The 26411-nt window shown below is 44.6% G+C and overlaps 1 protein-coding gene across 3 annotated transcripts; it reads right to left on the reverse strand.

Annotated features, from left to right (window-relative positions):
• Positions 1-7: 7 nt before the first annotated feature.
• ADAR (adenosine deaminase RNA specific) lies at positions 8-26184 on the reverse strand. 3 transcript variants are annotated; one of them, XM_063103769.1, is made up of 15 exons: positions 26120-26184; positions 19792-21218; positions 17744-17927; positions 16953-17101; positions 16288-16432; positions 15971-16161; positions 8279-8426; positions 7763-7934; positions 7365-7458; positions 6527-6649; positions 6096-6229; positions 4118-4300; positions 3503-3615; positions 3026-3153; positions 8-2854 (listed from the first exon to the last, which is right to left on the reverse strand). In XM_063103769.1, exons 1-15 carry the CDS (start codon positions 26132-26134, stop codon positions 2617-2619), a joined length of 3444 nt encoding a protein of 1147 aa, XP_062959839.1. In that variant the 5' UTR covers positions 26135-26184; the 3' UTR covers positions 8-2616. The 3 variants fall into 3 exon arrangements, with proteins under 3 accessions (XP_062959839.1, XP_062959838.1, XP_062959840.1); XM_063103768.1 differs by having other exon boundaries at positions 8201-8426; XM_063103770.1 differs by lacking the exons at positions 8-2854; positions 3026-3153; positions 3503-3615; positions 4118-4300 and adding an exon at positions 5376-5908 and having other exon boundaries at positions 8201-8426.
• Positions 26185-26411: the final 227 nt, after the last annotated feature.

The following is a 26411-nucleotide window of genomic DNA, read 5'->3' on the forward strand; positions in this document are numbered from 1 at the left end:
CCGAGGCTTTCTAACAATTCAGATTCTTTTTTTTTTATTTATGAGGAATGTATACTGTTAGTCATAGTTATCAAGGGACACATAAAAGCAGAATCATAAAACTGGACTGCAGCCATCATGGCACCCAAGTCTATGCTTGGGCTCTTCCCCACTCTGCTCTTGGAGTCACTACCAAGACCCCAAAACCAACAGAGTCCTTTCAACTTGAGTAAAGGAAACAGCTTCAAGCATCAACAGTTTTTACAAGTGATTATTCAAAGAATGCACAATAGCCACAGTTCAGACAAATCAACTACAAAAATCATTAAAAAGAAAGGGGGAAGGGGTCCTGCTTATTAAAAACAAAGATTGGACAAAAAAGTGAACACTGGCTGGGTGGAAGCTCTTTCCCCTCTGTCCTGCGTGACTCAGAGGGGTGCGGGGATGCAGTGGTGCAGGGCCTCAGGGGGCTCCTTTCCAGCAGACACATAGAGCTCAGGGATGCCTCGCGCTCTTCCTACAGCAGAAAGCAAACACTATCTGTGCTAGCTAAGATGTTGGGAGCAAGTGGAGGCTCTGATTTTTTGAGAGCTCCTGTGCTCCCAGTTAAAGAGGCAGCTGAGTCAGAGCTCTGCTGGAGATTCTAATGCCCAAGACACACCCGAGGGGCCAAACATTCTGAGTAAATCAGTAGGTGCTAACCCTTCAGCTTGAAGAACTGAGGGGATGAGCTTCCTTCTAATGGCTGGGAACCACAGATCTCTCTGCCCCAGATGTGGGTGCCAGGACTGACTTAATGTGCCTTCAGCAGACTCACAGGGCCAGGGAGCAGGCCCCTTCCACCTCAGAAGACAGGCACCATTTCTCTACCAGTTCCTTCAGATGCTCTGGTGTTCTGCAAAGACATCTTTAGCATAATTTAAAAACGTGGATTTTATCATGGTTAAACTTTGCTCAAAAGTACAGAGGGTATAGTAGCCACAAGAGTAAAAGTACAAATGTAGATGTACTTGTATCTACTGTTGAAGAGGTGGGCCAGACAGGGGGTGCACTAGTCAGCAGTTTGAGGGGAGAGGGAGGAAGATTGAAGATCATCTGAGGGCAGTGGCCAGCATGTTCCCAGATGAAGACACATCTACAGGAAAGAGGCAGACCCAGGTCCTGGAGGTAGCAGAGCCTCCACAGTCCTCTTGAGCATGTCTGGCTGACTTGGCTTCAGAGCCAGACTCCACAGAGGACAGAAGCTCTGACCACACAAGTCAACATGGAGGTGTAGGCAATAGATTTCACCTCACAGAGTTTGAGGACAATCTGCCCTTACACCTGTGACTACTGCCTTGTTGTATGCCAACCCTGTAAAGATTCTCTAAGAGGCAGGGAGACCTTAGGTCTGTGCCCTGCCCAGAAACCAGCTTCTGAAGCAATTTTGCAGAATGAAAGCATTTGAATAAATGGAAAAGTACATCTGCATTTTAAATATGTGCAGTTACAGGTTATCAGTAGCAGTTAAGAATCAACATCTATGGCATTCTTTTAAAAACTCATCTATTTTACACATGGTTTAGTCAACTTCCCTTGGTGTCACTGTCATGTGAAATAGTATGCTGGGTGGAACAGTGATCTGACCCAACATGATATTTTGCCCTCTTCTTGCTAAGTCCTGATTATCTGAGCAGAGATGATTTGCCCTCTAGGATTTGTCCTAGATTTTTTTCCCTACCAGTTGGTTGCGGTCTATGACCTTCTGCCCTCCATGAATGGGGCAAATTCTTAGGAATGATTTAAGAGGAGGGGAAGCTGGTAGCTTGGCAGTATTCCAAGGAATGTCTGTGTTTCCTGGAAAATAGTCTGTGTCATCTGCAGGGGGAATCTCAGCTACTGCTTGAGCAACTTCCCTAGCCCAGTTTGGCTGGTTCTAGACTTCCCAGCTGCCTGGGGAAGGGATAAACTGCCTGAGAAGCAGCTTTCCCTGCCTCTTGGCAAACCCCCACCTTCCTCCCCACCACCCAGCTGGCTAAAGTGCAAGACTCTGATCACACTTCAGTTGGTAATTAACTGACTGCAGTTTTAAACTCCTGTCCTTATAAAGGTTTCACCAAATTCTTTAAGTTCACCTGTTTACCCTGGTGGGGGTGCAGGGAGAAACTTAATGATCACAAAGAAGAATCTCAGAAGGGGAGGAAGGGAATTAGAGGGACATACAGTATCCATAAATGAAATCATCAGTCCCTGACATGATTCATAGAGATTTGACTGGAACCTAATCAAGACCACAAGAGGTCAGTGTAGCAAACACAAAGGGAAAGGAAATGGAAAAAAACAAAACTTAAGAGGAAATGAGCCTCAGGTGCTCTGTGACTGCTTATGCTTTGAGTGGAAAGAAAAGATAACTCCATTCTATCCTCTTAGGTCTCTGCCTCTTGGGAAAAGAGAAGAGGTCCTGGCCAGACCCAGCATAGCAACCCTAAAGAAAGCAGGATAAATGGGAACCTGAAATTCTTGGTACCATCAATTGTGGTTCCATTAAAAAAGAGGAGGAGAAACAAAACCACCCTTGACCGATGTGATGAGGAATGCTACAACCTACCCCTCTTGCCCCATGTGAAATACCCCCAGTCCATCAGTCACTGGATCATACTATACCGGGCAGAGATAAAAGTTCTTTTCCTCCTGGGGTTTGCTTATCCAGTTCCCATAGCCCATGTCCTTCAGGCTTTTTTTGAAGTAGTTCTTAGCTATCTCGTAGTCACGGGCAGCCTTCTTGGCCTCGCCATAGGAGAGTTTCAGTAGATCCCTGCGGCCACGGAAGGAGCAGAGCTTCTTAAATTGAAGAAAAATGTTCTTTTTGGAGACCCGGGACAACTCATTCCGTGGCCTGGAGAAACAAAAGCACTCACAGGGACCAGGAAAGGTGGGAGCCCAGAGGAGGAAGCATGGTGTGGCAGGCAGCTCTCAAGCTCTGAGACTGGCAGACGTGCAGTGCGCCCTTGTGTGTCAGGGCAGGAAGCCTGGCTTTGCTTTTACTGTGCTCCCCCCATCTCCTTACCCATCCACGGTGCCTCTGGTACCATCCAGGATCTCTAGGTCGTAGCCATCAGCCAGACACCAGTTGACGCTCGTCTCCTTAGTCTTCCCAGATTGTCTTTTGGAATCATATACACTGACTCGGCCAACCTAGGAAGCCCAGGAGCGATGAGAGAAAGAGGGAAACCTTTCAGGAATAAGCTTCTGAAGCAGGGATTCAAAACTCATAGGAAGGAGCATGGGGCCATGATCTTTCTCCTTTATTTAGGATTCTGTTTGGCTAAGACTATGAAGACTCTAGACATACTAACTCCACCTCGACTCAAATTAATTTCAGACTAAGCGAAGGAAAACCCTTTGCATTCAAAAGGAGAAAAGGATTAATTCCTGGGATGCCAACAAAGGCTCCCCTTGCCTATAGTGTACATTTTTGCTCTCCTTATAGGATTGCTTGAAAAGGAGAAAAATGCCCAGGGAAAACAGAATGGGGTTATAGCACCTTAGGGTGGTTGACAATAAAGGGATGCCGTAGTCCATCCTTAAATGCATTCCCATCTCGTGTCACACGACAGCAAATAGCACGGGTCAGATGCCCATGGCTGAAAAGGTAACCTGGGTACAAAAAGAGAAATGTATACAGCTGTGTTTGCATCAAATACTGTTAAGCGGCAGAGTCATGTGGGGAGTTTAAAGGTACAAAATAGAGTTGTAAAGACTGAGAAACAGTTCCCTTGTTAGGAAGCACCTACTGATTGGGGCTATCCAGAATATATATATGGGATCATCAAATATTTAAGCACAATATATAAGGTTCCAGGTAAGGCCAAGGACTGTGGAGACCAAGGAAACTGAGACACTGCAGCTTTAAGCTTCTGGGTTGCTTTAACTCATCTTGAAAAGACCTGCCTGGCATGTCTTTACTTAGGCTTTCTGCCTAATCTAATCTTCCTACCACAGCAGACTGGACACTCAGAATCAATTACTAATGACTGAATCAAGCTCACATTGGAAAAGGGAGACATCATGTCAATGCCTGGCAATGAAGCATGCAGTTTGCTGGGATTTGGGCATTAGAAGGACAGATCAGTTCCAGCTCCCAAGGCAGATCCCTTACCCAGAGTGACAGATTTGAGATAAACGGGGTGCAAGAAGTGGGTCAACAGTGCCCCTTGCAGGCCCAAGACGTTCCAGCGTAGGATTTTGTCACTACAGGACATGGTACGGAGTCTCTCCCCGAGCCGAATGCCATCCCACGTAGGCACAATGTCACTGGACTCCACAGGGATTGTGCCTTCCCCTGTGTGAGAGACTTGGGTCAGACCAGGGGCCAGTGGACCAAACTATTCCTTGATGTGGTGTTTATACTCCTTAGGCTTGGGCCATAGGATACCCATTCATTCATTCATCCTTACATATTTCATAGCACTTACTATGTGCCAGGCCCGATCCTTGGCACTGGGAAACAATGGTGAGCAAAACAAAGTAAGATCCCTGTCCTCCTGGGATATTTATGAGGGTGAGGGGATATACAGGGAATGGAACAGACACTAAACAAGTAAACCAATACATGTGTAAGAATTGTAGATGCTAATGGTGCTCTGAAGACTTTGAGGAAGCTCTGATGGAGGACTACAGGGAGAACTCCATGGGACAGAGGGGTTGGGGGAGCTGAGATACAGAGGAGGAGGAAGAGCTGGAGTGTTTCAGACACAGAGAACAGCAAAAGCAAAGGCCTTGGGGCAGCAAGGGGTTTGGTTGTTCAGGGATCTGGCAAGGAGCCAGTGTCACTAGAGCACACTGTGACAGGGAGAGTGGCGTGAGGAGGCTGGAAGATCATGGCAGGTTTTGCTTTTACGTGAAGTGCAGTGGGAAACCACTATAGGGTTTTTTGTTTTTGTTTTTTTAAATAACAGCTTTATTGAGATATAATTCATATACCATACAATTCACTCATTTAAAGCATACAATTCAGTGGTTTTTAGTATATTCACAGAGTTCTGCAACCATCACCATAATCAATTTTAGAACATTTCATCATCCCCCAAAGAAATCTTCTACCCATTGGCAGTCACTCCTCATTTCCCTCCAACCCTTCCCACCCCCAGCCTAAGGCAACCACTAATTTACTTTCTGTTCCTATGGATTTGTCTGTCTGGATGTTTCAGATAAATGGAATCATACAATATGTTATCTTTTGTGACTGGTTTTTTTCACTTAGCATAATGTTTTCAAGGTTCAACCATATTGTAGCATGTATTGGTACATTTCTTTTTATGGCCAAATAATATTCCATTGTGTGAATATATCCCATTTTATTTATCCATTTATCAGTTGATGGACATTTGGGTTGTTTCCACTTTTTTTTGGCCATTATGAATGCTGCTGCTATAAACGTTCATGTACTAGTGTTTGTGTGGACATGTGCTTTCATTTCTCTCAGGGTAAACCTAGGAGTGAACTGCTGGGTCATATGGTAACTCTATGTTTATACTTTACAGTATTTAGCAGGGAAATGACATGATCTCATTTATGTTTGAGGATCACTCTGATGACAGTTGAAGTGTGACCTGAAGGGAACAGGAGAGGATGCAAGGAGACAGGAGATGTTAGAGGTCAGAAGAGGAGGAGCTAGTGGACAAGGTGTAGAATCAGCCTCCAACTAGCCAGGAGGGGACCAGGCACTTAGCATCTTCAGCTGTCAACTCATTGCCTAGGGGCTGGGTTCAGCATCATTTTCTTTTCATTTCCTCTACCCTCCCCCAAAGTAGTCCCATCCATTCCCATGGTGTGAAGATCCTCCAGGAGGATGACTCCCATCTTTTTATTTCCAGCCATGCTCTGTCTGTGACTCCAGACGGGTACTTCCACCTCCTATTTGATTTGGAGATCTCCCAGGTCTCCCAAACTAACAAATTCAAAATGGAGCCTTGATCTTCCTACAGACCTCCCCCACTGGCATCTTCCCTCTCCTGTAAACCACACACCTCAGTGCCCACTGACTAATGACGAACCTCTGCAGTCTTGCAGACTGGGGGTCTTGGGGTCTTGCAGAACCTTTTGTGAGAAGTGGGGGGAGGTTGTGTGTCACTCACCGTTCTCTACTTTGGTGCGGAGCTTGCCTTGTTTGGGATTCTCAAAGACAGGGTAGTGGCGGGAATCTGTGCTTTCCACAGCACGGTCGCTGCAGGACTTGTCAAAGAGGGCACCATCTCCACATGGAGCGGTGCTGCAAAACAGGGGCATCTGTTAAAACTGACTTGTGCAGATTTCCCTCCCATCTCCTGGGGCTCAAAAACAGTCAGATGTGGTAGAAGCAGGGGATGTTTTCTAAAGCCTACCATAGGATACCGGAGGTGGGCAGCAGTGTCTGTGAGAGTCATTCTGCACCAGTGTATGTACCTCAAACCCAGAGGGAATGTGGCCTATTGTATAAGGTCTGATTTATGGGCCAGGAGAACATTCAGATACCCAATCCAGGAAGCCTGGCAGGGCCCACTCTGGTAGCAACAGAGACCGTACGGACCTGATATAGAGATGGAACGACACAGACTTTTTTATTTGGAGCTTTTCTCCTCCTATAGCAAGCTCAAATATGCTTTCTTTTGCAGTCTGGGGGTTGTATTTCATTAATTCGCTGTAGAGAAACCTACAAAAAGAAAGTCTGGTTAGGAAGACAGGTTTGATTCTGGGACTAGCAGTTGCTTCTGTGATCTGACCTCTGTCTGAGCCCCAAGTAAGGAAAAGCCTTAACGGCTTTCAGTTTCTCAGGTCGAGAGAGGTGGTGGGAAATTCTCCGTGGGAGACCTCCGTGTTTGATAAAGCAAGGTTAGCCCTTTGGGTCAGTTTCATTTCTGCCAAGGGCTCTGTGCTATGATGGCTACAGGGATTCTAGGGCAGAACAAACCGATTCAAGGACTATAGGAGACTGTTGCTTCTCCCTGAGTCTCTCCCTTTATAAATTAAAGAAAAGGTGAACTAGAGGAGAAAGCTGGCACTGAGGTTGTTTATAGGTCCTCAAATGTAGATGGAAGGCTGTCTCATCTCTAAGGCCCTGAGGACCAAGAGGTCATTTTATGTTTTTAGAAAAAGGGCACGAAGCAGAGCAAGCAGAAAAAAGGAGAGCACTTAAAACCAGGCAGAGTAGTGGGATGCAGCCTTGTTCACAGAGGGGATCGATTCCATAAGACGGGTTCAAATGGACGAGCTAAAAGCAAAGGCTGCCACTGCCAGGTCAACGGCCTGCCAGTCTGATGGGATTTCAGAGAGGCACGTGTTGGAGCCACGGTTTCCTGGGGTGGGGGCTCGGGAAGTGGGGCAGAGAGGTGCTGCCTGCTCCACAGCCCTGCTCTGGTCTCGCTCACCTGATGAAGCCTCTCCGGGAGATGATTTCTGCATGGCAGTCATTGACAGTTTCTCCCTTTAGGCTGAGAGAATCTCCTTTCACACAGCGATTCCCTAGGAAGACGTTTAAAAGAAAAATGGCATAATTAAAGGAAAATGACGATGGATAGTATGAAGGCTGTTAGTTCTTAAGGACCGAAGGCAGAAACAGCCTTAATTTATCAGATGTATTTTCTTCCCTAGGAAGTAACTCATTCCCTAGTCTGAACTGATTGTAGCTAAAATGAAATTATAAGAGGAGTCTTTTTCTGCCCGCTTGGACTTGCTCACATGGACTCCAGGAGAGAATGAGAAGGACCCTCTTCCAGGCCCCATGGGAACCAGATGGCTGGGGTGCACACTTCAGAGCCTCACTCACCTGTCCCCAGGCTGACCACGACACCCATGTCCGCGGAGTCTTTCTTCATAATGATGGCAGCCAGGATCTTGCGGCCAAGCAAGGAGGGCTGGAAACTGTTCGTGAGAGTGTTGAAGCACCGGTGGCTCAGCATGGCTATCTGGTCATGGATGGTGCTGCCTGTGAGAGGAAGCTGTGGGGACAGGAGGCTGCGTCACGAACACGCAGCCAAGGCTGAGTCCACCATATTTCACAGTGGGCAGGAGAGCAAGTTCTTGTGAGTCATCTCTTCCCTCTCAGATCTAGTGTCCCAGTTATATGCTCTATTGAGGCTAATATTAAAGCCTAGGGATAATTCACATGACAGCAAATTAAGAGCCAACTCCACCTAGAGAGGAGTTAGCAGGACCCCCACCCCCACCCCCCCAAAAAGATAGCACCAAAAGTAGACGTCTTAACTGTCTTTGGCTGTGCCTCTGGGGACCTTGAGAGGAGGAGCATAGTTCTTCTGAGACTGGCCCCTGTCACTGGGGTTACCTCTGTGAAACCCATGTGTTCTGCCTTCTCGTTCTCCCCAATCAACACACGGAGAGCCGCATCCGCTGCATCCTGCTTGGCCTGCTTCTTGCTGTGCGCGCAGACGGCTGGGAACCAGCGACCCCCAACTTTTGCTTGGTAAACAAACCTTTGGGATGAGAAGCAGGGGGTAAAGACAAGCACCAGACCTTGACAGCTGTTCCAGGGAAGGGCTAGTTTTGCTTAAGATGTGACCAGTCTTGCAAACATATGGACCTGTCAATCTTGACAACTCTGTTTCTAAGGCAGCGTTTCCCAGATTTTGGTCATTCATGAATTACATGATTTTTGCTAGATCCAGATATCACGTGGACTATGACTTAATATTTTTCTCTAAATTGACTCTTTAAAAATGTAAACACACTTGGGCCGGCCCGTGGCTCACTCGGGAGAGTGCGGTGCTGATAGTACCAGGGCCACGGGTTCGGATCCCATATAGGGATGGCCAGTTAGCTCAATGGGAGAGCGTGGTGCTGACAACACCAAGTCAAGGGTTAAGATCCCCTTACCGGTCATCTTAAAAAAAAAAAAAAAAAAAAGTAAACACACTTAAAAAGTAAGCTTCATATCAATACTGTAAATGGAAAACCTGTATCACTTGCCATAAATTAAAACTGGCTGTAAAACAGAATGTGATAAAATCATGTTACTAAATTCTGACTACTGTTACCTGCAAAGGCTCTGGACCTGTCTTTACTATAAAGGAAGATTAGAAAGTATTAGAGGAAATTTAAAGAAACACTAACACCAAACTTGGACTTTTGTCTTAACCTAAGCAGAAATGAGAAGAGAATAACTTTCTCTCTATGTGAATCACTGTTACTTAATACACCATCTGATTTCTAAAGTACCCAATCCTATTTCCTCATTCATTTCCTGATTAGGTCAAGAGGACCTAACCTGGAGAGGTCATTATGTCAAGGTCTGTCTTAGGCCAGGGAACCAAGCTTTGCTGGGGAGTTATTTTTCAATTCCTGGCAGGCTTGAGATAGTGATGGGGTATATGGATCCTGGGCTCATGAGCTCTGCTGACAGTAAAGTGCACGAGAGGAGCAGTGAGGTGGCCCCCACCGTTCATGGTTGGGGATTTCCACAAACACAAAGGGAAGAGCATGATGGAGCAAAATGGCCTGGAAGTCGGTAGACAATGTTTCAAGAATCCTAGCTTTCGACGAGATCCTAATCTACTGGTTGGGATTCCAGCTTTCGATACTCAAACTGCATATAACAGAGTCATCAGCATCAAGATTTATCAGCTCAAGCAGTAAGGAATCAATCTTCATGTTCAATGACACTGAATTTCTTACTATTCCTTGATTATCTTGAGCAGCTGAATGCTTTCAGTCCTTTCTTTGCCCATGCTGGCAGGTTTGTGCAGACCAGTGCACTAAAGTTCAGAATGAGAGGGACAGTGGCATGAAAAGAGGGTGGGGGCAAAACTGTGTAGGATCTTTACCTGAGGGATCTAGGAGAATCTCATTACTGCTCTGTTTGAAAAGAATATGAACTCTCATGCACAAAGTTTTATATATGTATGATATATACCACATATACACATATGAGATAAAGTTTGTTAACTATGTAATTAGAATCCTTTAGAGCTGTGCTGTCCAAGATGGTAGCCACTAGCCACATGAGGCTATTGAATTTAAATTAATTAAAATTAAATACAGTTAATAATCCAGTCCCTTAGTCAAACTAACCACATTTCAAGTACTCAGTAATCACATATGGCTAGTGGTTAGCCCTTTTAGTGGAATGAGTTAATAAAATGAAGACAATGAACATGAACAATTCTTTTGAGAGGTTTGGCTGTGAGAGAAGCAAAGAAATGAGGTGGTACCTGGAGGGAAAAATAGGGTCAAGGGAAGATTTATAAAAGATGGGCTTGGACATGTTTATAGGCTGATGGGAATGATCCAAGAGAGACAGAGTAACTGACGGCAAGGAGAGGGGAGATAACTGAAGAAGCAAAGTTCTAGAGCAGACAAGAGGGAATGGGATCCAGGACACAGGAATCAGAGGAAGGTGCTTCCTTCATACTTATTGGTACAGATGGAGGTAGCAACGTAGTTTGGTAATGGGAAGATGAGGTATTTCTCATGTGATTGTTGCTATTTTCTCAATTAAGCGTGAAGTAAGGTCATCAATTTGGAGTGAGGAATGGGGGTTTTGGTGGAAATCTGAAGAAAGAGGAAAAGGTCTGAAATTGTTCTCTCAGAGTAGGAAAGAAAATTTAATAGGAAAATGCGGGGAAGGGGGCAAGAGTGTGGGTAGAGGATAAGTGACACTCCTTTATTTAGAACCTTCAATGGCTGCCCACTGCTTTTGTGGTAAAAGCACTGACATGATCTACAGGGCAGCCCGTGTGGGCCAGCCCATCTCCTCTCCATCTCTGCTAGCACCAGGCTTCCCAGGCTCTCTCTGCTCCATCCATCTTCTTCTAGCCCCTTTGAGGGTACTCTGAAAAGCTCATGGAAAAATGGAATTAAAAAATAAGAAACTTTCCATGAACTTTTTGAAGACCCCTCCTATACCAGCTCTGTTCTCCTCCCACCACAGGACTTGTACTGTGTCCTTTGCCAAGAACCCACTGTCTTTCTCTCTGAATCATCCTTAAGGTCTGAGCTCAGGCATCACTTCCTGGGGACACCCTCCTCCCTTGACTAAGTCAAGTTGTGCTATCAAGATCCTCACTGCACTATGCAACTTGAGCCCTTTGTAATACTTAGCAAATGTGAGATCTTACATTTCCTTAAGTGATTACTGATTAATATCTGGTTCCTGTACTAACAAATAGAAGGTTCTCCATAAATATGCGTTGAATGAATAAAGTAGACGAGTTAGGAGCCTACTATGATGTTCCAGGTGGGAGAAGACAGAGGCTTAGACTAGAGCACTGACACTGCAGGTGGGAAGATGAGGAAGGGATCTGGAATAGAAACTGAAGGCATAACCAATGGAATGTAAGAACGGATTGGTCAAGGAAGGTGAAGGGGATGGAGGAAAAGATGATCCTCAGGTTTTTGGCCTGAGCAACTGGGTAGACAGTGGTGTCATTTATGGAGATGGGAAAGACGGGGGAAAAAAGATTAAGGGGACAAAAATGAAGAGTTCTGCTTTGAACATATCATGTTAGAGATGTCTATCCAAGTAGAAGTGACAAGAAAGCAGCTGTACAGAGGAATATGAAGCTCTGAAAAGGTCTGGGCTAGAGATATAAATTTAGCAGTCTCCAGCATTTAGATATTAAAAGTCATGAGATTAGTTAAGGTCACCAAGAGTAGAGAGAAAGGAAAAAAGGGGAACCAGCAAAATTCACATTAAGAAGGAAGTAATGTATGTTATTGTATAAGATGGTCAACAAACATAGCTACTAAGCTAGCATTTCCCCTCCTCTATGCAACCTTCCTTGACTCCCCAGGAGACACCAGTGGCAATATCCTCTGTGTCCCCAAAGCACACTGCATTCACTTCTGCAAGGCACATTCCAACATGATGTTATAGTTACATGTCTTTTCATATCTTCAATCTAGTTCAGAGTAAGTTCTTACATTCTAAATGACTCACAGACTTGAAGTCCTGGATGGGATTTTATAGAATATTTCACAGAAGAGAAAAAGGAAATGAACTGAACCTATCATGTGAAGGACTGAGCTTAAAGATAAGGGAGGACTTCTTGAGAATGAAGGACAAGAACTAGTAAGAGAACAGTTGCAGGGAGACTGCCCCGCTCCTCTCCTACATAGCTTGAACAACGGGCAAATGCATCCTGCTACAGGGAGAGGAGAAGGTGACCTTCTCCAGCCCCCTCTAGTCTGAGTGATCTAAATTGGGTCATGCTGGTCAAAGGGCTAATTTTTTTATTATATTAAAAGCTCTTGCATATCAATAAAAAATAACGACCCAAAAGAAAAATGGATAAGGACAAGAACAGGTAGTTCACAGAAAAGGAAATGCAAATACATTGAGTAAATAAATGACATTACTTATTACTAAAGAAAAACAAATTTGAAATAACAATATACTATTTTTATGAGCTTTTCTCTTTAAAAACTTTTAAAATTGAAAAGTGGCATACCATATGTATTTTACCAAAAGTAAAAATTCAAATGAAGTTACCAATTTTTTTAATCCTTCAAGAAAATATCCTATGCATGTACAAACATACTATGTACATCTCTCCCCTCACTCTACACCTTGCTTTTTCACTTTTCAATAGGCCTTAGAGATCATTTCATATAGATATGACTTATTCTTTTCTTATGGCTGTTTAATATTCCTTTGTGTGGATGTACCACAGTTTATTAACCAATCTGCAAATGATGGAGCTTTAGACCATTTCAAGTCTTTTACTATTATAAACAATGCCACAATGAAAATCTCTGTTCTTATGTCATATATAGTGTGTGTTTGTGAATTCATAGAGGTGACATTGCTAGGTTAAAGGTGTTGCTTGCTACCTTGGCTATAATGTAGATGATCAATTACATCACTGTTGTAAGTACACTGTCAAAGTGTAAATTTACAAAGTGCAGTTGAGCACTTTTTCGTGTATTTATGTTTCTTTTTCTGTGGAAGTACAGTTCACATACTTTGCCTATTTTTCTCTTAGATTTTCTATTAAGAAGTTCTTTAGGGCCGAGCCCATGGCGCACTCGGTAGCGTGCTGCGCTAGGAGCGTGGCGACGCTCCGGCCGCGGGTTCGGATCCTATATAGGAATGACTGGTGCACTCACTGGCTGAGTGCCGGTCACGAAAAAAAAAAAAAAAGTTCTTTAGAACCCCTTATATATTAAAGAAATTAGCCCTTGGGCTGTTGTGTATTAAAGTGTTTTTTTCTCAGGTGGCCCTTTTACTACACACTAGTTTTTCTTACAGTCACATTTCCCAGTCTTTTCCTTTTATGACTTCATATTTTGTGTCTTTGCCATTCCAAGATTCTCAAAAAAAACCCTGCTTTCTATCTAGTAATTTTATGATTTATTTTACATTGAAATCCTGGAACCACTGGAATATAGGTGTAGGGAAGGAGGCAGACATCCAGCTCTGTTTTTTTTTTTTTTTTTTGTTTTTTGGGGGGTTTTTTTTGGTGGCTGGCTGGTACTGGGATCTGAACCCTTGACCTCGGTGTTACCAACACCATGCTTTAACCAAGTGAGCTAATTGGCCAGCCCCCTTTAAAGATGCACAGTCAGCAGCAGTCCCAACACCATTACCAAATAACTCATCATTTTCCCACTGATTTATCTGAAGCCTCATCTTTACAATGTACAAAATTCCATTCATATCTATCTCTCCTTTTAGGTGTTGCATTCTGTTCCACTGATCTGCCTTTCTATCCACATGCAATACAACACTATTTTAACATCTGCTAGGAACAATACACATTATTATTCTCCTTTCTCAGGATTATCCCTAGTTATTCTTGCACATCCTTTTTTTTTTTTCCTCCCCCAGTGACTGGCTGGTATGGGGATCCAAACCCTTGACCTTGGTGTTATTAGCATCACGCTCTAACCAAGTGAGCTAACCAGCCAGTCCTTATTTTTCATATAAACTTCAGAATCAAGTTTTCTAGTCCTGAAATAAATTCTATTGGTGTTTTTATTTCCTTTGTCTCTAATATTTCTTCAGTTTTCTCATGAGTAATCCAGGCATACAATCATATCTGCAAATACCGATAACTTGACTTCCTCTTTCTTCTTATTATACGTATTGCTTTCTCTTGACTGCTTGTATTAGCTAGTAATTCCAGAATAATGTTAATAATGACACTGGCAACCATACCTTCCTCTTGACTTTAAGGGGAACAGTTCTAGATGCCTCATTAAGCTAGCTGCTGGCTTTGGACTTCAGATGAGTACAAGGGATCTTCAAAAAGTTCATGGAATGACTTGTATTATCTTTTAATTCCATTTTTCTGTGGACTTTTAGAAGTACCCTCGTATTTTTATCATGCTAAGTGGGTTTTCAAAATTTCTACTTTATTGGCAGCTTGGTTTTTGAATCTGAATGGATGTTGAATTCTACTTAATGCCTTTTTGGAATCTCTGGAGATGATTATGTGATTTTTCTCCTTTAGTCTATTAATATGGTAAATAATAATAAAAAATATACTAAAGTTGACTAATCTTTGCACTGCACTACGACATCATTTTTCACATTTTAGAATGGCAAAGAAAAGATTTTTGATAATACTATATCAGTCAGGGCACAGCCAGGGAAGAGCCATTCTTATATATTGTCGGCAGAAGCATAAACTGGTGTAATCTCATTGGAGGAAAATTTGGCAAAATTTACCAAAATTTTAAATGCTCATAAACATGTTATTTACTGCAGCATTGTTTATAATAGCAAAAATGTGGAAACAATCCACGTGTTCATCAATGAAGGCTGGTTAAATAGTGATAAACTTGTACACTATAACACTATACTTTGCAGCTGTATTAAAAGAATATAGAAGAAACAGGAAAAAAAAAAAAACAACGTAGGGTGATATGGAAAGCTCTCCAAGATAATAGTGTTACATGTAAAAAGCAAGCTATATATCAATGTATGTATGTACTACTTTTTTTTTTTTTTCTTTTGGCAGCTGGCTGTACGGGGATCCAAACCATTGAGCATATAATATGTACTTCTACTGAACAGTCTGTTACCTACATACAAAAAATTTAAAACTTTATAAAAATGTACATAACTGATGGCCCAGAAATTCCACTCCTAAAAATTATACTACAGACAATTTTGTACATGTTAGCAAAGATACATAGTACAAAGATATTCACTGCAGGAGTGTTTCTAATAGCAAGACCAAAAGCAACCTAAATGTCCTTTGAAGTTGGTTAAATAAATTATGCCAAGTAGGGGCTTCAAAGGTAATGGCAACATTCTGTTTCTTAAACTGGATGGTGGTACATTCAGTTTAGTATCCATTTTAGAAAAGGCTTTTTTATCTCTTATTTAATAAACTATTTTAAAATTATAAGCATCTATTCAATGAAATATCATGTAGCTGTGCATTATCTAGGAGATCTATATATACTGATTTATAATGATCTCTTAGAAACATTGGTAAGTAAAGGAGTCAAGGTGTAGAACAGATGATATGATATATGCTTATTTTTGTTTAAAAAAACAAAAAGAAATGAAAATATGCTAGTTATGCATAGAAATTCCTACGAGGACTCAAGAAACTGATAATAGTATATGGTTCTGGGGAGGGAAGCTAGAAATCTGGGATAGAAATGAGACTTTTTATTCTATACTTTTTCTTTTCTTTTTTCTGGCGGCCGGCCGAGAAGGGGATCTGAACCTGTGACCTTGATGGTACCAGCATTATATTCTCCCAAGGTTGCTAACCAGCCAGCCCACTATATACATTTTTAAAAAGTTTGAATGATTTTCTATTATATATATGAGAATATTCCTTTAAAAATTAGTTAAAAAATTGAATGGAAACATGTCCACTGGATGAGTGAGTATTCTCAAGATGGCTGATCTAATTAATGTCTTCTAAGAGGCTGTGGAGACAGGGCTGCACTTGTTTCCCTCAATTGGCTCCTCCTGTCATTCACAGATAATGCACATCCTTTCTTTCCTGGGTTACCCCTGCCCCCTCAACAGGGCTGTAGCCAGGGCTGGGATGCTCACTTGGGCTCGTGAGGAGGTCCGGACTGATCAATCAACTTGAATTCAGCAGCAAAGCCATGGGAGCGGGCATACTCTAATAGGCCACCCACAGGGTTGGTGTTCAGGTATCTGACGAGCTCGTCAATCCTCCTGATCTTGCTGGGCATCCCAGATTCCAAGTTATCAAGTGATTCCATGTTCGTATCTTCCGGCTAAAGGAGAATTAGCCAAACAAAGAGGAACCATAAATATTCAGGAAACAGAGGGACTCACAGGCAATCCTAAACCACTCAGTTGCTAAAAATGACCTGTATCTTTTAGAAGGAAAATGGCCCTACCTGGTTATCAGAAGATGTTGGGTTGGTTGCCTCCTCTTGCAGGGCCTTCATGGCTTCCTCTGCGGCCATCTGCTTTGCTACTTTCTTGCTGGGGGCACTTGCAGTGGGGAAAGTTTGGGATCCCACTGCAACACAGTATTGGAACCTGATGGGAGATGGAGTAGAAGAATTAAAATGGTTTTGATTGACATTTTCCTAGCTTGTGTAAGGCTGTCATCCTTTACTACTTGTAGTTTCCTTGTACAAATCACCTTTGTGTAGTCACTTCTCTGCTTTGACTAGCCAGTGCCCTTCACCCACCTCCTGTCCCCAGTGTCTTTTAGTCTGGCTGTTCCCTTTCAACACAAGTGTCAACATAGTTTTACCTCCTCTAGGAACCCCTCTCTTGAACATGTAAGTCCACACTCAAGCAGAGAGCTTCTCAGGTATGCCTAGGTCCTATACCTTTTTGTCCCACCAAGAATAACCTCCAAGCCCTATACCTCCGTATAGGATTCTCTGCTTCATAAATGGCAACTGTGCCCTCAAGGGCCCCTTTTTCCCATATTGAAACAGGACAAATTGCTCAGTGAAATAATCTTCTATCTCTGAGGAGGCAAGGAGGAAAATGTATCTCTTTCTTTTTGAGAAAACCTTGGCAGAGATACACGATACATGGGACATACTTGGGGTCATGGGCAGGGCCTTCTTTGGACAGGAGACGGAATTCACAGGAGCTCCCCAATTTGTGCACACATTCAAGCAATGTAGTGACAGGGCTCTTCCCAGAAAATAAGGATGTTGCTGAAGGGGTGGTGGGCTGGGTCTCTGCAGTCTGGAGAAAATAAGAGACAAGAAAAAAAAACTAAGAAAACTCTGGTTAGTTCATCACAGCAAAAGAAATGGGATGAGAAAATTTCTTTTGGCCAACTAAATATTAGGGGCTGGCTTGCCAAAAGAAAAAAGGATGTGGGGGATTTTCTAGGCATCGTAGGAAAGAATAAGTTATTTAAATGTTCTGCGTCTCATTTCTTTTTTTTTGACTGGTAAGGGGATCGCAACCCTCAACACGGTGTTGTCTGCACCACACTCAGCCAGTGAGCGCACTGGCCATCCCCATACAGGATCTGAACCTGCGGCCTCAGCACTCCCAGCGCCGCACTCTCCCAAGTGAGCCACGGGGCTGGCCCTGGGTCTCATTTCTTATCTTCCAAGAGAGGAGACTGAAGTTGATAATCTTTAAGATCTGTTTCAACTCTGAAATTCTGTAAATCTAGTTAGGGTCGTGGGGAGGCAAAAGGGGAGCAGGGTATGAAAGGAGGAAAAGTGGGCTGGGCAGAGGGGTAGAAGGAAGAGTGGGAGCCCGAGATACTGTTAGTTGTTTAGGCCAGGATTGAATCAAGAGTGTCAGTTAAAATCCTGATAATCCACAGACAATGAAGGTGAACTGATATCCTCCCAAGGGCAGGACACCTACCTTCTCTGATTCTTTCTCCGTGGAACAGCAGGATGATTCTTCGGATTTCCCACTGTCCTTGGCTTTGGCTTCCTCAAGCAGGATTGTCATGGCTTTCATAGCTGCATCCTGCTTGGCCACTTTCTTGCTGCCAGCTTCAGCTGGGGGAAACTCTCGGCCACTGATAACGACCTGGAATTTAAATCTTAACGGAAAGTGATTATATGTGTGAACACTAGCTCACTACATCTAGTGAACTAGGCCACCTCTTCTGCCCTCTCCAAAGAGATCATCACTCTGGAATTTTTTGTTTGTGGAGGAGACAAAGGGTAGGCCAAGGAACTCCTATCCCTTTGGAGGCTCAGCCTGTCCCTTCTTTTTGGAAACAAAGCAGCCAGTGACTTTCTCTTCATAGCTCCATGGAGGAAACATGGCCACAGGAGATAAGAAACTAGCTCAGGGAAACTCACTATCTCTTAACAGTGAATTAAGATAAAGTCTGTACAAAAAAATGATCAGCTAAAATCACCATTACAGTCTTGTTAGCAAGCAAAATGCCTTCACCCTAAAGCAACTGTGGTAGTCTAGCCTCCTCAAAGGAAGGTCCTAAAAGACAGTGAAGGTTTCTTACAGCCCAGTCACACGCTCCGCAGACACCTACAGGGATCAGACACCTACCCCTTATCTGGGGCCTGTTTTTGTCTCTAACCTACTCTTAGAGCTTAAATGAGTAGGTTAACCTACTCATTTCTACATTTTGAGTCATTCTATAGCTCTATTTGTCCCAAGCCTGAGATGAAAGGAATTTCCCCTTGTTATGCTGAAAACCAAAAAGCATTTGTTCTTGGCCTCTGGACTTAGCCTAGGCCTCTTTTGTTCAAGACTTCAAATTTGTTCAGCTCTTTGCTCAATCTGAGATTTTATTTAGAAAAGTAAGTCAAATTTCTTATTTCCTTCTGAAATACCTGAACATGGCACCAATGTTTCTCATAGCTGGAATCGAAAGAATGACTAGCCACAAAACCCGCTACTTTCCCCCAACTCGGGGGGGGGGGGGTGGGTGGGTGGGATGGAGGGGAAAGAACGAGAATGACCACTGCCTAGTCTCTACACAAACAGAAACAAACCCACTTTTTGCCCTGCCAGTTTTCAGACAAACACACCCTTTTCTTAACAGCTCTTCTGCAATGCCAACTTGGTGTCATTAAAATGGTCAAGATAAGGAATAAGGGTCATGGCCAAGAATCCCTTGCCCCTAGAAACCAGCACAGGTAACTATAACAGTTAGAGGAATTCTCCCCCATCATCACTGGCTCTCTTTTTAGCTGCAACTTGCAGCCACTCTGTTTCAGTTCTCTGCTAGGCCTTTCAGCTGCTCCTTTCTGGGTCACCTGTCTTCTCAATCTGTCCACTGGCCTGCAGGACCCTGAAGAGAAGGGACTGGCCAGCTATCTGAGTGAGGTAATCTCTGATTTCACAGCTCAGGAGCAGCAAGTGCTAGCCCACCCATCTGTGCAGAGGAGGTATGTAAAATTAGAACCTCCACCTTCAATAGGCAGGCGGGCAGGCAGCCGTGCAGCTCTACACCATTCTTTCCCTCCAGGAGCTGAGCAGAGAGGGGATTTAGGCCTGTTGCTACTTAGCAGCACAACCCACCCTCATTCTGTGTGTGCAGCTGGTCCCAGCCACCTGTTCCTGTACCTCCCTTGGGAACTTAGCGTGAGGAGGGAGATGGTGCACAGAAGGTAGTGGGAAGCGAGTGAAGTCTTCACTACCTCTGGCCTTAGGAGGCAGGCATGACATTGATGCATGAAAGCCAATCATTTGTAAGGAAGTTTCATTTTAGCCAAGGGTCACCTCTCCCCACTCCCACTCAGCCAAGATTCCGGCTGGTCATACTTGACATCCGAAGAATTGCCCAATCAATTGGTGATTTAACCAAAAGGCAGAAAGGAAGAGGGAAAAGAGAGGAGCTACCAAATGGTATTGCTCACAAGTCAGCTGAGACTGCATCAGGAGCAAGAGCACCTGACCCCAGCCCTAGGTACAATGCCTGGGTGGTCTCTTACCGAGGTTCATGGGGTGGTCCACTCTGCTCTATCAGCTTGAACTCACAGGTCTGACTAGCGAACTGAGCATACTCTAACAGCCCGCTGACGGGGTTCTTCAGCTGGCACTCTGTCAGTTTCTTGTAGGGTGAACACCGTGGCAAGCCATGACTGTAGAAGGAGGGCATCTCCATGATGGCTCGAAACTCACCTGGTGGTGCGTGGATACTATTCAAGTCATCTGGGATGTCATCTGTGGCCCATTGGCCATTTTCAAAGTCAACATACCCTGCTTTTGAAGGGCCATTGTGATAAACAGGTGGTTTCAGTTTTATTGGTTCTGGTCTGGCCTCTTGCCTACCTTCTAACTTTATGACAGGTTCCTGCCCATTCTCTGCTTTTACTGTGGTTACCACATTATTTGAGGCTGATGTGGGTAAGTTACAGGTGGGGAGCTCTGTGTTTCTTCTGGTCTCAGGGATAGCAGCTGGAGTGGTTTCAGCGATACTATTCACATTCCTCTTGATTTGCATCCTCTCTCGCTTCTTGTCTGTCAAATACCATATGGGAGGGGTTGTCCCTTGCCTGTAGACATCCCCCTGCCTCTCCAAGTCAATTAGCACAGAATTTACATCTCGGGCCTTGCTGAGGCCAATATTTTTAGCCACGTTCAGAGCAGAGGAGTCAGACACATTAAACAGGTAGTCACAGATTTTTTCCTTGATCTCAGCCATGTTGAAAGGCTCAGGGGGATCTTCTGAGCCAGATGTGTCACTTTTGTCTTCAGTTTCCCAAGTGGGGTCTGAGTTTGGTGCTCCCTGGCTATGACTGACTGGTTTCACTACTCTGCTGTGCTGGTTCCAGGCCTGAACTGAGACCACAATTCTCCACAAAGGGGGTGTTCCTGCCTCCTGATGTAGCTTACCCTTCTTTGCCAGAGAGTATAAAACTTGATTGATTTCTTTCTTTGTGGCCCCAAGCTTCCTGGCCAGATCAAGGGCTGTGGTGGCCTTTCCTTCTCCAAGCTTCTCCAAGAGCTCTAAGATCCTTTGTTCCTGATCCTGGCTGATGTTCAGTTCCTGGAAATGTGAGGAAAGCCTATCAACACCTCTCCACGGCAGAATCCTGCCTTGCGGTGAAGGATGCTGGAACCCTCTCTGGAACCCCTGACTTCTGAGAGGCACGTCTCTGGTGACACCCCAGATCTCCAGTTGCCTGCCTATGGTAGGTAGTCCTGGAAGTCTTGGCCAAAATCCTGTGAGTAACGGTGGCAGTGATGATGTCTGCTTTCTGGTCAGGGGTACTTCTGGGAGATGTCCCTTGAGAAACTCTATTTGCTTGAGCTGGAAACTATTAGGGTAAGATCTAGGCCCCGGCTGCTGGTGTCTCAGCTTGCTGTGCTCATAGCCTTGAAATGCATGGGGGTGGTATCTGTTGAGAGAACACTCCTGCAAAACAAGAGAAAAGAAAGTGAATTAGGGCTGTGGCGGTGAGCCTGTGGCGTCCCTATCCCCTCCATGCCCTGAGGAGCTACCCCTGACTTCTAATATGCTAAGGTGACTGAGCTATGCGCTTGTGACCTGGCTAGGGTGACTTGCCCACCTTGTACATGGCCCAACAAGGAGAAAACAGAGAGGAGGCCAGGAGGCAAAACACAGAGCTGCCAGGAGCACACAGATGCCCTGATAACCTCAGCACAGCCTCTCCAGTAACCTAACTTATTCTTTGCCCTTCGACAGAATTTTAGAGAGTTGAAAAGGAAACTTTCCATTCCCCCCAAAAAAGCCACCCTTTTAAAACCAGGAAAACAAATAAATGTCATTTTGTTTTGAAAACAAAAAAAGAACAATAACTTGATAATGCCAAGGGTTAGAGGACTAGAGAATGGATGAGACCACCCCTCCTTTGAGACAGGCCCAACACCCCAGAGCCCCTCATCTCTAAAATCTATGATTTGGATGACCATGACAAAAAAAGAGAAATTTAAGTTGATTGGATGAAACTGAACCCCAGCCCTCCAAGGTTGTAACAAGAATGATCTCCACATGGGGAAATGGGGAAGGGTCGCAGGACCTCAGGCTTTCATCTGCTTGCCACTGCTATCCCGGGGGGAGGATCAGAATTTGGTTTTAGGAGAGCTGGAGGGTTTCCTTATAAAAATGGCACATTATCCTCACCCTTCAGTGTGGTACCCAGGCTCCCCTAGATGCGTGCAGCAAGCAGGATCTACTCGTCACCACCTCAGCCCAGTCTGCCTACCTTCTCTAGCCACATCCCAGCAGCGCTTCCACTGTACATGCTCTGAACCCCGCTGTACAGGGCACAAGCAACCCCATATTCTCGTGTGTTGCTGTACATTTACCAGAACACTGAGCACCCGTGACCCCCCCCCCAACCAACCAGTGCTCATCTTCTCCCCTTCATCCTCCAGTGCCCTTCACTGGAGGGTGCAGGAGGCAGGAGGTTCTCATGGGACGGGGGGTGGGGGTGTCACTGAACACACTGCTTCCTTTCCCAGGGCTTGCAGACTTGTGGGGGAGCATTATCCAGCAACGTTTCCTCATGCTTACGTCCTCCCCCCCCAATTCTCCTGAAGGCTACACAGGCAGCTGTGTCCCTTTCTTCAATAACTTCCCTTCTACTCCCCACATCCCTGCCACACTTAGGGCATTTCAGCATTCTTGCTAACCACTCTCATGGCATCCCTGCTATGGGGTTTCTTAATGTCTATCCCAGTGGCCTCCATTGCCACCTTTCAGCCACACGACTGGCTCATCCAACCACTCCTTCCATCTCACTACTACCCTAATCTGGGCCACCACCAAAACCTCAAACCCTGGAACTCTTCCAGCAGCTTGTAAACTTTTTCTGTAAAGAGCCAGAGAGCTCTGCTATTGTAGTGCAAAAGCAGCCACACACAACATGTACAACTTTACTTACAATTTATTTCCCATGAAACTTTATTTACAAAAACAGGTGGAAGGCTGGATTTGGCCTGTGGGCCGTAGTTTGCTGGCTCCTGCTCTCTTCCAATGGCAACTTCCCTGTGTTTCCACAACTTCCACTCCTTGCTCTGGCGGAACCTGCTCCTCACATGACCCCACGGCGGCTGCTGGTCAGCCACTCCCGCTTCTTCCTCATTCTGGCTTCACACATTCCCTCACCCTGTCTGGATCTCACGGTCAGTTCCCATCTCCACCCAAGGCCCACTGTCCCCTTTTTCTTCTCTAAAGCTTCCAAATGGGACTGGAGAAGGGCACTGACTTATGCTAATAGGGCCCATATAAATCCCCTCTCCTGAACCTCAGTTGGGTCTTCACTGCTTGGTGGTCAATTCAGTTCAACAAACATGCATTGGCCCACTGTGGATTGAGCTCCTTTCTTTAAAAATTCTCCTCCGAGGGCTTGGTGACACAGCACCAAAGGTCTCCTTTCACCTCTCTTTTTTCCTTCTGTCTGTCTCTGTCCCTTTCTTCCACTCTTATATGAGGGTACTTCAAAAAATTCACGGAAAGATTCATATTATCTTTTAATTCTATTTTTCCACAAACTTTTTGAAGTACCCTCTCACTTAATCAGACCCCATGGTTTTGTCTAATGACCTCATCTTCCTTTATAATTTGTTCTCTGGGTTGATTTCATCTACTCCCCTGACTTTAGCTAGACCTCTTAAACAGCAGCACTCAAATCTACCATCTCCAGCTACCACCTTGTGCTGAGGCTTAAGATCTCAATTTCCAACTACATAGACAATTTGTCTGCTTAGATATCCTGCTATTACCTCAAACACCACATACTTCAGACCAAATTAATCTCAAACCCAGCTCCTTCTCCTGCTTTTCTTATTACTGTTAATGGAATCATTCTCCTCCTAAGTTATTAATGGCTAGAAACCTGAGTCATTTTTGCTGCCTGCCTACCTGCCTGCCTTCCTCCCTCCCTCATCTCCTACATCTAATCAGGAGTTGCCAAGTCCTGTCTTGTCTACCACCTCTGTATTTTCTCTTAAATGTGTCTTTTTCAGTTCTAGCCCCTCATTACTTCTCACCTGGGCTACGGCAAGAGCCTCTAATCTTTTCATCCTTCCACATGCCAATCCAACATGGAAGCTTCTCTCTCTACCGCCACCTATCACAACTCTGACCCTTTCCTTATAGATCTGCTTAAATGCCACTTTCTTCAGGAGACTTCTGACTCCCACCTCCCCCAGCCCACAGTTTCCTCACCTTGAACTCCTTCCACTCAGCACCTGTTATACCATTTGCTCTACCTTTTATCACAGCTACTGGATTTTTAAAATAATGCTACACATATACTGCAGTGTATCTGAAAAGTAATTAACAATATTAGATACCCTAGAAATTATACTCAGCTCTCCACTCCCCATACTCTCAGCGTAGTACTGATGGGGGGGCTGCAGGTGACTCCACAATGAGCTCCCGGGGAACAAGGACTATGCTTTAATCATCTTTGCCTCCCCAGCACCTGGCAAAGCTGATCCTGAACCAACATCTGTTCAATTAACAACTGCATGAACAAGACACCCCTATACAGGTAATCACTTCTCTTTCCTGCTCCTCTTGGAGCACCCCTCCTCCCCGCCATATTGCTAGGGGCAGAGGCAAATGTGCGTACAGAATGAGTGCCCGAGTTATGGGAACTTTAGGGGTTTTCTGATTAGCTCTTTGAGTGACCTTGAGAAAAAGAACTTTGTTTCAAAGTGGCTAAAGTCAGTTTCTAGCAAAATCCTTTCTAGATTTAAATTGCTACTCTTGGCCCAAATCTGGAAAATACATGAATGTCTATCTAGAGAAGAGATGAATACATTACGATACATTCATGCTATGGAACAGTAAAAAAGTGTGTTAGATCTATCTGTATTCAAATAGATACATATATTTGTATTCAACATTTAGGAATAATATAATGTTAAATAAAACAACAAATAGCTAATTGCAGAGTAACATGTACTTTACAATCTTTTTGTAAACACAAGGAAAAAAACCCATAGATGTGTGTGTGTGTGTGTGTGTGTGTGTGTGCGCGCGCACGCTAGAACAAACACAGAGAAAAGAAAGAAATGATACATGAATTTGTTAACAGTTATTTTAGGGAAGTAGGATTAAAGGGAGAGAAGATGATTGATTTTTTTCTTTTTATCCTTCTAACCCCCCTAAAAACCAAACCACCACTTGAGAACAGCTATTTGGACAGTCACTGAACAGTAACAAGAGCAACAAAGTGAGAATCAACCCGTAGGATCATTCCTAAATTTCACTTTAATCTGGTTTTATATATCCGGTATCAAAATATAAGTCCCCCTCCCGCCCCTCTTTACAACATGGGCTCCACAGGGTAATACATTGACAAGTGTGAAGGAATGCTTTTCCTTCAAGTCACGTGCCCCTAATCTTTTTAAAGAAGGGCATTTAAAAAGTATGTATATCTAAATACACACACACACATATATATTACTTTTAAAAATTCAGGTATAATTTACATACAGTAAAATTTACCCTTTTCAGTGTAGGATTCTATGAGTTTTAACCATCACCAACAATCAAGATATAGAACATTTCTATTTCCCCAAAAAGTCTTCTCTTGCCACTTGGCAGTCAACTTGTTCCCCCACATCCAGCCCCTGGCACCCACAGATCTGTTTTCTGACCCTATAGCTTTGTTTTTTTCAGAATGGACTATATAAATGAACTCCTACAGTTGGCAGCCTTTTGAGTCTGGCTTCTGCTTAGCATAATGCATCCGAAATTCATCCACGTTACTGCATGCATCAGTAACTTTTTTACTGATGAGCACTATTCCGCTGTACAGATGTATCCCGTTATCTATTAACCTGTTGAAGACTTTTGTGTTTTTCCACTTTTTAGCTATAATGAAGAAAGCTGTTATAAACTTTCTCTACAGCTTATTACGAGGAGCTATTTTTAATTCCCTCAAGGCCCTCAGGAGGTGGAAAAGGGTGCGGAGAGCAGAGCTGCTAAAAGTAATGAATGTTGTTAAAGTGGAGCTGGAGCGGGGGTGGGAGGCAGCCCAGGGGTTCCAGCAGAAAGGAAGAGGGGCGCCTGCCTTGACAGGGGCTCTGGCCTTCCTCCTCCGACCGGGGTGCACGCCCTCCCCGCACCCCACGTGACGCTGCAGCGTTAAGTAGCATGATACAAACTCCTAGAACAGCGATTGTGCTTGGTACACAAACACACGCGCGCGCGCACACACACACACACACATTCCCGCTCACAACACGCACATAACACAAACACGCTAGGCTGCGAGAGGAGCCCAGGCGGCAGAGAAAGTTCGGCGGCGCCGCTCCGGGCCGGGCTGCCCCGCTTACCTTCCGCGGGTCCATGGCGCCCCGGAGGCATCGCCCGGCCCCGCCGCCTGCAGCGCCCCCGCCCCCGCGGCTCTCACGCTCGGGGCGCCTCGGAGTCGGAAGAGCCCCCGGCCCGTCGCGCGCTGGGCCCAAGATGGCTACGGTTCACTTTCGCTTTCGTTTCCTCGGAAAGACTTCCCCTTCGGGAAGTTTGGCAAAGAGGAGGGGTTTGTGCAAATGGAAGCGTGCGCACCGGCTTTCGCGCGGATCGCGCGTCGAGTCCCTGCGGTGTGTGACAAGTGCGGAGAGTGAG

The sequence above is a fragment of the Cynocephalus volans genome, chromosome 8, assembly GCF_027409185.1.
Source record: "Cynocephalus volans isolate mCynVol1 chromosome 8, mCynVol1.pri, whole genome shotgun sequence".
In the NCBI taxonomy this organism is placed as follows: Eukaryota; Metazoa; Chordata; class Mammalia; order Dermoptera; family Cynocephalidae; genus Cynocephalus; species Cynocephalus volans.